Source organism: Trachurus trachurus (assembly GCF_905171665.1).
Source record: "Trachurus trachurus genome assembly, chromosome: 1".
NCBI classification, from domain to species: Eukaryota; Metazoa; Chordata; class Actinopteri; order Carangiformes; family Carangidae; genus Trachurus; species Trachurus trachurus.
Window position 1 is genome coordinate 35,003,170 of NC_139891.1, and position 12,520 is coordinate 35,015,689.

Below are 12,520 nucleotides of genomic sequence, written 5' to 3' on the forward strand. Positions count from 1 at the left end.
GAAAGGGGGCGGCAGAGAGAGGGGGAATGACATGCAGGAAAGGTCTGCCCAACGCGGGACTCGAACCGGGGACGCCTGCGTTGAGGACTGATGGCCCAATTCCAATCCGACCCCTCACGGACTCACTGACTTAGAGGCGCGTTCACGGGAAGTCCGTGAGTGTGTGAGGGCTGTTCCATTGTCAGATCATCAAGTCAGTGAGTCAGTGAATGAGCCCTTACTGCCCCCCTACCCAAAGTCAGCACCGATGCTGACTTTGGGTAGGGGAATTACCCACAGTTCATAGCGTTGTGAAGTCAAACACATGAGATGCCGTCGGAACGCAAGTGTTAAAAAAAAAAAAAAAGTAAATTACCACACGTAGTCAGAGAGAGCTCCGCCGGTCTCTTTATTGTTAATGGACAGGATCAACAACCAAAAAAAAGAAAGAAAGAAAAAAAAGAAGAAGTTTACTGTCAGTATTAACGTGCAGTTTGTGATTATTGATGATGATTTGATCAGATCTGATCCGGGAACATTTTGTTTTGAGTCCGTCCACCTCACACACCTTGTGCGTGTTGAAAGTACGGTAAATTATCGGCCCAAGACCGGAGTTAACAACATGTTGTTGTCAAGGTAACGTGTCGTGAGAGTGTGTAAGTGCTGTTCCATTCATGTTTACAGCATCTGGACCCTCACACACTCTCACACTCTGTCACTTAGAGCTGACGTCACTTTAGTCAGTGAGGGTTCAGGGCCTGAGTCTTTAGGGGGCGGATTGGAATTGGGGGATAGCCTCTACATGGGACGGCCGCTTTAACCACTGCGCCACGCACCGCCCCTATCGAGTCTATTTTAACCTTCTCTTTTATCTGTTGGTTTGGGTCCCTCACTGCTAAAGATAAAAAAAAGGCTCAGTAGCATAGTGAGGATGTGTGGCAGGATTGCAGGGACAAGCTTCAAGGAGCTCTCCATTTTGTACAGAGCCAGGGCGACTAGGAAAGCAAAGATGATCCTGTCCGACCCTGTTCACCCACTGGCCTCCCATTATAGGCTCCTGCCGTCTGGCCGCTGGTACATGGTCCCCAGGCTCAGAACAAACAGATTCAAGAATACTTTTGTGCCATTTACTATTGGTTTTATAAATCAGCCACTGTGAGCCTGCCCCCTCCCCCCCGAGGCACTGGTGCCCGGAGTCTTAATGGTGCACTATGTGATTGAAATGCACTTGTTTTGTTTTGTATTTGATTTGTTTGTGTTTTTGTGTTGTTCTGCTTGTCGCATAACAAATTGCCCCCTCGGGGGATAATAAAGTTTTCTGAACTCTGAACTCTTATCCATGAAGGAACAGCTTAATTCCAAGTTCATCCGTTTTTCTTCCCAACGAGAGCAGAGTTTTTTTACTCGCATGTAGCGGCAATCTTTCTTCCTCTGAGAATTCCGCTTTACCACTACTATTAAGCAGTTTTCTTGGCAATAAGCTTGACACAAAAAAGAATCTTCAAAGGCAGTAACTCCGTTCAAAAGATAACTTTACTTAAAAAGCAAAAACAAAGTTACAAGATTAGCTCTTGAGGTATCGTCAAAAAACTGTCTTGCTCCTTAGGCTGCTTAACTTGGTCTGAGAGCTAAGCTACTGTGATGTCATCAGCAGCACAATTAAAGGAGCAGTTCAACATTTTAAAGGAAAACTACCAACTATTGTAAGCAATACAAATATGGCTCTTACACTGATACTAAACTTGTGCCTGTCCTGACCAAGTCTCTTTCTCCTTTCTGATTAAACAAATGCACTTTTCATCAATTGTGTGCTTCTTTATGCTGCAGTTGGGCTCATACACCACTCGTTTCACTGATACATTTTCTGTCAGTATTAAAGCTAAAAGTAATTTTACCTCCGGAGTCTATATTCATTGGTTGTTGGGGAAAAAAGTTTGTCACCACTTCATCATCACCGTCACATAATATTATCTGTTTTCTCTAGGTTTGAGGTTCTTTGTGGTCAGTCTGTGGAGCAGCATCTAACAGATTGGGGTGCCATATTTATGGTGTGTACATGTTCAATGATACATTTTACTTTACTGAAAACAAGTAAAAGAAACATAATTTAAAAATGTGATAATTTGTTTCAGTGTCTTGAGAACTATGTCGTCAACTTTGCAAAGACTGGGTTGAAGAACTTCCAGAAGCTTCTCGGTCCAGATTACCTAGAAATCTTAAATAGGAGTGAGGATGAGGAGGTGATGGACGGCAATGATGACGGTCAGAGAAGAAGCACCAGAGAAGCACTCCTTGTGATCACTTTACACTTCCTGAAGGCAATGAATCAGGGGGAACTGGCTGAAATTCTGCAAAGCAGTAAGAATCGTTCTATAATTCACTTTTCACATGTTCACTAACATTCACTCACTGCTGTGTGTTTTGTGTATGATTCAGGAAATGCTGCTGCAGTTTGTCAACGACGACTCAAATCTAATCTAAAGAAGAAGTATGAATTTGTGTTTGAGGGGATCTCTAAAGCAGGAAACCCAACTCTTCTGAACCGGATCTACACAGAGCTCTACATCACAGAGGGAGGAGTTGGAGGGGTCAATGATGAACATGAGGTAAGACAGATTGAAACAGCGTACAGGAAACTTGTAAGACCAGAAACAACCATCAGACAAGAAGACATCTTTAAAGCCCCACCTGGAAGAGACCGACCAATTAGAACGGTGATGACAATGGGAGTGGCTGGCATTGGGAAAACACTCTTAACACAGAAGTTCACTCTGGACTGGGCTGAGGACAAAGCCAACCAGGATATAGACTTCACATTTCCCTTCACCTTCAGAGAGCTGAATGTGCTGAAAGAGAAAAAGTTCAGCTTGGTGGAACTTGTTCATCACTTCTTCTCTGAAACCAAAGAAGCAGGGATCTGCAGATTTGATCAGTTCAAGGTCGTCTTCATCCTAGATGGTCTGGACGAGTGTCGACTTCCTCTGGACTTCCACAACACTGAGATCCTGACTGATGTGACAGAGTTCACCTCAGTCAACGTGCTGCTGACCAACCTCATCAGGGGGAACCTGCTTCCCTCTGCTCGCCTCTGGATAACCACACGACCTGCAGCAGCCAATCAGATCCCTCCTGAGTGTGTTCACATGGTGACAGAGGTCAGAGGATTCCCTGACCCGCAGAAGGAGGAGTACTTCAGGAAGAGGTTCAGAGATGAGGAGCAGGCCAAAGAGATCATCTCCCACATCAAGACCTCACGAAGCCTCCACATCATGTGCCACATCCCAGTCTTCTGCTGGATCACTGCTACAGTTCTGGAGAAGCTGTTGAAGACCAGAGAGGGAGGAGAGCTGCCCAAGACCCTGACTGAAATGTACATCCACTTCCTGGTGGTTCAACTGAAAAGAGAGAATGTTAGGCGTCATGGTAAACCTACATCAGATCCTCACTGGAGTCCAGACAACAGGAAGATGATTGAGTCTCTGGGAAAACTGGCTTTTGAGCAGCTGCAGAAAGGAAACCTGATCTTCTATGAATCAGACCTGACAGAGTGTGGCATCGATATCGGAGCAGCCTCAGAGTACTCAGGAGTGTTCACACAGATCTTTAAAGAGGAGAGAGGCCTGTACCAGGACAAGGTGTTCTGCTTCGTCCATCTGAGTGTCCAGGAGTTTCTGGCTGCTCTTCATGTCCATCTGACCTTCATCAACTCTGGAGTCAATCTGCTGTCACAACAACAACCAAACTCTAAGTGGTCTAAGTGGTCACATTTCTACCAGAGTGCTGTGGACGAGGCCTTACAGAGTCCAAACGGACACCTTGACTTATTCCTCCGTTTCTTCCTGGGTCTTTCACTACCAAATAATCAGACTCTCCTACGTGGCCTGATGGCACAGACAAGAAGTAACACACTCACCAATCAGGAAACAGTCCAGTACATCAAGAAGAAGATTGAAGAGACTCCCTCTGCAGAGAAAAGCATCAACCTGTTCCACTGTCTGAATGAACTAAATGATCGTTCTCTAGTTGAGCAGATCCAACAGTCCCTGAGATCAGGACGTCTCTCCACAGATGAAATGTCTCCTGCTCAGTGTTCGGCTCTGAACTTCGTCTTGCTGTCTTCAGAAGAAGATCTGGACGAGTTTGATCTGAAGAAATACTCTGCTTCAGAGGAGGCTCTTCTGAGGCTGCTGCCAGGGGTCAAAGCCTCCAAGAAAGCTCTGTAAGTGCACATGTAGCATTCTTGTCCTTCCTTTTTTGAGTAGATGAGATATTAACATTGATCTAGGTCCTACAGGAGTAGCGGTGGGCGATATGACGATATTAGATCGTCAAGGATGAAAACGTAGAATTTCTTCAACTACCACAGATCAATGCAGATCAGATTTTATTCAATTGAAATTTTCCATTATAGTTCCTGTTGATGACCACATCATTTGTGTAAATTATTACCATCATATATTGCAAAGTAGTTACCTTGTGTGATGTTAGATCCCTTTTAAAAATTAATAAATATTAAATATAAATTCTTGATAGACAATTTTAGTGATTCATTGGTCTAAAATATATTTGTTTACATACACAATTTTAGTGTTTGTCTCAACCATAGACTGTAAAAAGAATGGACGTAGCGTCCGTGACGTCACCCATTGGTTTTGGGGAGTCGTTTTTGTGACTCAAATATGGCGGCCTGAACAGCGCCATGTTGGATTGGCCGGCCGAGAACCCGCCCACTGGCCTCGAAGCAGCTGTCCATGGAGCTGCTCGGACCTGTCACTCAACGTTTCCGCGTCCTAATTGGCCATAGTTTTAACCTAATAACAGTAAAACGGTAGAGTAAAAAAAAAATTCACCCCCCTCAGAGTGTGTGCGGGGGTAGAAACTACCGATTGAGACGAAAAAACGTTCTGACACCAGGCTTTTAACATGTTTACTGAGGATGTAAAGTCGGCGATTTTAACATGGGGGTCTATGGGGAATGCTCCCTTCTGACACCAGCCCCCAGAGGAATTCGAGGGGATTGCAGTTTTTTGAACGCGGAAGTGAGCTTCACTTCTCAGACCGACAACTGCCCCCTTGGTCTCAACCACTTGAATGACAATAAAGTACCTATTCTATTCTATCTCTGTCAGGTTGAGCAGCTGTAACCTCTCAGAGAGAAGCTGTGAAGCTCTCTCCTCAGTCCTCAGCTCCCAGTCCTCCAGTCTGAGACACCTGGACCTGAGTAACAACAACCTGCAGGACTCGGGAGTAAAGCTGATTCTTGATGAACTGAAGAGTCCACACTGTAAACTGGAGAGTCTCAGGTCTGATCACTTTAACCATATGATACAAATGTATTCTTCTAGTTTCATCCTTAAAGTAAATGAAGGAAATATTTATTTTTGTCAGGCTGAATCAAACTGGAGTCACAGAGAAGTGCTGTCAAGAGCTCTCATCAGTCCTCAGCTCCCAGTCCTCTAGTCTAACTGAACTGGACCTGAGTAACAACAAGTTGCAGGATTCAGGAGTGAAGCTGCTCTCTGCTGGACTGAAGAGTCCACACTGTAAACTGGAGACTTTAAGGTCAGGATAGTGATGCTTTTCTGTGACGTTGAATCTCTACTGTCTTCTAAATCAGTCATGTTAGTTAGTCATGTTTTTAGGGGGCGGTGCGTGGCGCAGTGGTTAGAGCGGCCGCCCCATGTGGAGGCTACAGTCCTCACCGCAGGCGACCCCGGTTTGAATCCCGCGTCGGGCGGCCCTTTCCTGCATGTCATTCCCCCTCTCTCTGCCTCCCCTTTTCCTGTCTATCTCTACTGTGTACTATCAAATAAAGGCAAAAAGCCAAAAATGTTTTTAGGTATACTTTGATGTTGACCATGTGTGACAGTTGAGGGTCCTGTCACTATGCACCCGTCTCTATTGATCATGTGCCCTGGCTACTTGGCCACAGGGATATCCCTTTGGTCAAATGGTCAGCGCACCTGACTCTTACTCAGGAGACTAGGGTTCAAACCCCGCTTGGGCCCTCCTTCGTCCTGCCACACATGGTTAGATTAGATTATAGCAGAGATGGGGACTCGAGTTTGCGACTCGAGACGTACTTAAGTTGCACACACAGAAACTTCAGACTCGACTCGGACTCGTGTTTTGGGCTCGTGAACAATCATTATTTTCTTGGCTTGTGCCGGTTGGCAACCCAATCCTCCATCCTGAGAGGACGACCAATGATGTTTTTTTTTTGTTTTTTTTTGCCATTATAAAACACACATGCTGCGAAAGCTGTGCAGCTCCACAGTGCTCTGTTGAACTCTTAAGTGCAGCCAAACACCAGGCTAAAGAGAGAGGAACAGCAGAGCTACTGACAGCTCTATCAGCTATGGGTGAGTGACAGGTGACTGAGAGCCGCTGGAGAGCACAGCACTGTTCTGTCATTTTTGGTCTTAAATTTAATTGGAAGTCATAGGCGTAATTTACGCTGGGGACATGTCCGCACCACTTTTTGTCAAGAACAGTTTTGTCCCCACCACAAAATTAACTTAGCCTAACATTATCCTAATGAAGAATGACGAAAAAACGTTGATCAACTATGACAAAATAGGCAGCTGAAACAGTGTGCACGGCGCGGAGCTTCTGCCGGAGCAAACTCGCAACAATGTAGCTTCGATTAAAGTAGTTCTCACAGCCCGGACGAAGCGGGTGCACTGCGCGCATCCTCTCAGGCGGGGGGGGACAGAACCCGATATAGCCTATGCTTAAAGGAGTCATCACCTGGTTTTTTATGTATCCAATCTTTTTTTTTTTTTTAATTCAAACATAGAGCTTGTTCTGACACTTTTTCATACGGCAACTTTCTCTCATGAGAGTAAGCGCGAGGTTTTGACTGGTCTGGATGTTCATTGTATTAATATGTAATATGTAGCGCATTGATTGGATGCAGGAAGGACAGAGCCGGAATGGTGGCTGGCACAGTGGGCTACATGCAGGCTGTATTGGAAACCGCATACTATGCTGCTCTGTCGTGTACCGTAACCATGTTATAACTTCATAAAATAAAACAAAATTTAATCGGTTCATTGTAAAACATGTATTTATTGATGCAAATGTGGTGATTTCTGTACATAGGCTACAGAGCCCCGGGGCAGAGCTGCTGCTGCTCTGTGAAGCTTCACTTTTCATTCAAACAAACTAATACGACTGCCACAATTGTTAGATTTCATCAATGAGACCAACATTTATCTCCTAAAAAGAATTTAACCAGTCGGCGGTAAACCTCTACAAACCTGCGGGTAAGTTAATTAACGATTTCCTCCGTGGGCATGACAACGTAGTTTGACCGGTTAACGAGCGCTGCAGGCGGGTTGCTGACGAGTCACTCTCCACTCCTCTGCCTCGCTGGAGCACTTCTCCCAACGCGAAGCAAACTTCTAAGCCGTCATTTGGATAAACTAACCGCACATTGGGGATCTAAACCCTTACTTTCTCGCATGAAAAAATATTATGATGAAATTAATGATCCTTTCCTCCGGCGGCACGACGACGTCGTTATCGGCCAGGTAAACGAGCACTGCAGGCGGGCTGAGGAGTCACTCCTCCGCTCCTCTGGTGCTCGCTGCAGCTGGCTGCACCTCACTTCTCCTAACGCGGAGCAAACTTCTAAACAGCCGTCATTTGGATTAACTAACCGCACATTGGGGATCTAAAAACCCTTACTTTCTCGCATGAAGAAATATTAAAACTTAATAAAGTGACGAAATAACAGCGCTACAGTGGGAAATAAGTAATGGCGGCGCGGCGGAAGTCGGGGTGGTGGAAGAGAGGTGTGTTTATGAAAGCAGTCTCCACGGTGACGTCACCGTAGGAGCAGAATCCAAATCTCGTAATTTTGTGGTGTGCAGCCTCATGAGCTACTCTGGCTTAAACAAAGAGCCCAAACGAAAAAACTCAGCCACTTTCAAACCCCAGGTTTTCAGGCAAGTTTCCACTGAGGTCCAACACCAGTATACATGTTTTAACAAGGAAAAATGTGATTTCCGGGTGATGACTCCTTTAATGTTTGGGTGCAAAGTCACTGTTAACAAAATAAACAACTTATCTGTCCCTTCAAAATAAAGTTAGTGACCTGTCTGTCTGGAGCAGCTGCTGACTGATGTGCAGCTGACAGTGACAGTTTCCTCATCACTAAACCTGAGCCATCTGATCACGTTGTGACGATGGTACAACGTCTCTTGGACATATTCTGTGTTTTTCCTCTCTTTAACCGTCTCATTTCAGTTTTTGCCAGTTGGTCATCTGGTGCACCCACTGTTTCGTGATGTCAACCATTGGTTTGGGGGAGTCTGTTTTGTGCTCCTACTACGGGCATTTGAACTGCGCCATCTTGGATTTTAGTGGGGGTCTACTTTCCATATTTGGAGAGGTGCAGCGGTTTGCCGGCCGAGAACCCGCCCACTGAATTTGAAGCAACCAATTAACGGCCGGTAACTCTCTGTGAACCTGCCACTCAACATAACCACGCCCCCATTTATGTACGAATTTCAAGCCTAAACAATACTAAAACGGTTGTGGTACAAAAAAATTCAACCCCCCTACAGTGTTCACGGAGGTGGAAACTATTGGTAGAGAACAAAAAAAAAATGTAACAGGCTGTAATATGTTTTTTTAAGCGGTAAAGTCGGCTATTTTAACATGGGGGTCAATTAAGAGTTGTTCACTTCCCGTCCCAGCCCCCAGAGCCTGCCAGAGAACTGTAGCTTCTTGAACACGGAAGTGGTCTTCCCATTATGCTGGCCTGCTCTCCCTGCCCCCCTTGCCTACCAGAAGCTTCCTCCTTCAGCTGTTGTTAAGATTTCCATGTTTCTCACATTCTCTGTTGTAAACTGTTTTCTTGTCTGTAACAACATCTATTGCATGTCCCGTCCGTCTTGGATGAGGGATCCCTCGTCTGTTGCTCACCCTGAGGTTTCTCAGATTTTTCCCTGTTAAAAGGGTTTTCCATGGAGTTTTTTGTAAAAACTAGGCTAGACAAATGAAATTGCCTTAGTCCAGTAGGAAGAGGGGTATCGTGCACCCCCCGGAAATGTACTTCTAATCAGTGTTTCTAGATTGGAAAAAATGTGTAGAAAATGATGAGCTATGTTAACTCATTGAGTGCCAACCACGTAATTTCTCGTTTTTCGTTCCCATGCGTTGAGTGCCAAAAAGGAGATTTTTCGTTTTTTGCTTTTTTTTTATATTATGAAAATAGACACTTTAATACACATTATATGTAAATTTGGGGACTCTACGACGAGGAGAACTGAAATAGATGACGATCAAAGTCACATGACAGCTCATGATCTGGAAGTTTTTATCATAACTCGGCTTCTGCAAACGGAGTTCTGCATGCAGATGCAGCGCAGCTGCTCCGCAGCTGCTCTGCTCTCACCTGCGCTGCTGCAGCAGCTCGGAGCTGAACCAGGAAGCTCTCAGCCGACAGTCCCGCCCGGTCTTCACCTCGAGCAACACCGTGTCCTCCCCAAAGTCCTCCCGCGGTAAAATCTGATGGTCTCTGGGCCAAAGCAGACCGGTACCACCGACCCGTACCACAGCAGGACCGCGACCACCGGCGGGACCGTTGTTCGCGAGCCGCTGTGGCCGACAGACCCTCACGCTCCGCGGCGAGTGGCTGTGACATGGCACGGTGCGTCTGTGTTATTGTTGTTTAGTGGCGCCCCCCCCGCCCCCGCTGGTGGATTTGTGAATAGAACAACCAGTGTTGTATATATTTATCTTATACGAGCCCTTTGATCCAGAAATGCGAGTGTCAGAAGAGCGACAGACACAAACAGCGCACCTTTCATAAAAGACGCTCTATCTCCTTTTCTAGAAAAAAAGGAGGGATTTTGGTGAAACCCAGCCATGTTTAGCTTGAGTTTTCTCAGGAACGGAGGCACGTAGAAACAAACGGTTTGTGGTCATTTGAAGCATTAAGTTAAACCTTTCAATTGAGCTACAGTATGTGTTGGTGGCAATAATATAGAATACACTATGGCTCTACATAAAAAGTCAAAAATGGTCTAAATTGCCGGTACACTTGACTAAAACTTTGGAAAGGAGCGCGGCACTCAATGAGTTAAAAAGTTGTCAGAATGTCCCATGTATCATTTTTATGCAAATTAGTGCCGCCATTATCGAAAAAACCTAATTTCACTATATCTCAGCCAATATTGCAGATATCTGAACAAATAAGGTGTCTAGACCCATGTTTTGAGGGTCAGAGATCATAATAGAACTATTCATAAAGTGATCACATGTTGGTGGCATGCTAGTAAGCAAACCTAACCCTTTTACCAATTACAAGACGCCAATATTGGAGATACCAAATAAGGTGTCTAGACAGAGGTTGTTGTGTGTTTAACCAAGGTTTATTTGGATCAAACATCATAATAGAACTCTTGTTGATGTGACCACTCTTCTCTTTCCCATGCCAGATAAACAGTCAAGTAAATGGTTCTCCACTATGCATCACTCATCATTGTTTTCGCTGAAATCATCAGAGTTAAACTCATCCTCTCCTTCCTCTTTCTCCTCCTCTTCATGCTCTCCAGTGTTATGGGGATCAACCAGTGAAGTTGGTAGGATAGGACCACAGGACCACACCGGTTTCAACAGTCCTTCATCAGTCTTCATCCATCCCTGCCCCTCATCATAGGGTTTTGATTTTGTTTTTTTTTGTTCAGATATCTGCAATATTGGCTGAGATATAGTGAAATTAGGTTTTTTCGATAATGGCGGCACTAATTTGCATAAAAATGATACATGGGACATTCTGACAACTTTTTAACATAGCTCATCATTTTCTACACATTTCTTCCAATCTAGAAACACTGGTTAGAAGTATATTTCCGGGGGGTGCATGATCTCCATCTTCTTCCGACTATCTCTAGCCGGTGCTGCTCAACCTCCCGCACTAGCTCAAACCGGCAAACACAGAGGTGCTTATGCATGCTTTAATCTCCAGTCATATAGATTATTGCAACGCCCTGCTTTCTGGTGTTCACAAAAAGAGCATTTCCAATCTCCAACTATTATTGTGATGCAGTGGAGGCTGGTCCATAGAGGCAGAGGAGGTTGATCCTCCTTTATTTTTGAGAGGCAAGAGGAACATCAGCAAATTTTTAAGAAAGAGTAACTGGTTGAAATAAACCATTACCAAATAATTTATAATATATTTTATAAATCTCTTTTATGGAAGAAAATCCACAAAATCCACTTAAAACGGTTCGACAGCAACAGCTGCAGGCGGAGTAGACAGAGCAGTCTAGAGGAGGACAGAGGGCTTCTGTCCTCCTCTAGCCTCCTCGGAGTGGGATCTCCTTCCATTCACTCAATGCATTTAGGTTTTTTTCATGCTAATCTATGATTGGCTAAGACACGTAAAATGACGCGCCAAGGGAGGACGTCCTCCCTTACCAATCAGCAACCAGAACACAAGATTGACATCAGGTTAGTCCAATGACAGTTCTCCAATCCCCCTTGGTTACTGTTGCCATGTTCGACAAGCTTTCACTCCCAGCCGTGCTGCTCATGCTGCCCATAGCATAAGAAATACAGAGCTTTCAGCGATATTGGCGTCGATTTTAAAGGAAATATCAGTATTTCTGGATAAAATGTTCGGAGATATCAGAGAGAAGCAGTCAGAGAGATTGTTCATAGTTTTCAGTTACGTGACCCGCGCAGCTGGAGGGTAAACAACGACACAACCAGACTTTTTTTTTTTTCCTCCGACACTGTTTTTTTTTTACATCCCACATCCATGATAAATGCTCTGTCTTTTTCATTAGGCCTGTGGTGATCTGAAAACAGTAGGATTGAATAAAATTATTGTAAGACATTGTTTTACTGTTTAATTTTCATTGAATATAAGAAAGTAGGGATAAGTAGTCAACTAGTATAAAATAACATGACGCCGTGGACTGGTGTTCCTCCTGTCCTCCCCAATTTTTTCAGTCAAAGGCTGCCGCTGAAGTGATGGTATGGCAACCATGGAGGTTGTTTTGATATAGGTTTAAAAGATCATTTCTTATTATTTTTCAGATTGAGTCAAACTGAGCTCACGTGGAAATGCTGTTGGTCGCTCTCAGCAGCTGTCAGCTCTCAGTCATGTAAATTGAGAAAGTTGGACCTAAGTAACAACAACCTGCAAGATTCAGGCTTGAGACAGCTCTGCTTTACTGGACCTTTCTCATCATATTGTAGTCTGGAGACTCTCTGGTTGGGGTCAAACGTTTTCTCAATACACAAATTACTAATTAAGCATTTGAATGTGAAGCATCCCATGAAATTTATATTTTTCACTGTACAAAGAAAAGCAAGTTTTTGTCTTTGCTAATTTTCTTTCAGGTTGAGGGACTGTAATCTCTCAGAGAAAAGTTGTGAAGCTTTGGCCTCAGTCCTCGACTGCCAGTCCTCTAGTCTGAGACAACTGGACCTGAGTAACAACAACCTGCAAGATTCAGGACTGAAGCTGCTCTCTGTTGGACTGACGAGTCGACACTGTAAACTGGAAGATCTCAGGTTA

At 44.5% G+C, this 12,520-nt stretch overlaps 1 protein-coding gene across 1 annotated transcript in view; it reads left to right on the forward strand.

The window, feature by feature from the left end:
* Nucleotides 1-910: 910 nt before the first annotated feature.
* Nucleotides 911-12,520, forward strand: part of LOC310989256 (uncharacterized protein) — a gene marked incomplete at its 5' end in the record, with an annotated part of 58,694 nt that continues 47,084 nt past the window's right edge. The window contains 5 exons of the mRNA XM_083976254.1: nt 911-1,006; nt 2,112-2,241; nt 2,416-4,198; nt 5,109-5,282; nt 5,368-5,541. Coding sequence (XP_083832380.1) covers nt 911-1,006; nt 2,112-2,241; nt 2,416-4,198; nt 5,109-5,282; nt 5,368-5,541 — 2,357 coding nt within the window. The remainder of the gene's footprint in view (nt 1,007-2,111; nt 2,242-2,415; nt 4,199-5,108; nt 5,283-5,367; nt 5,542-12,520) is intronic.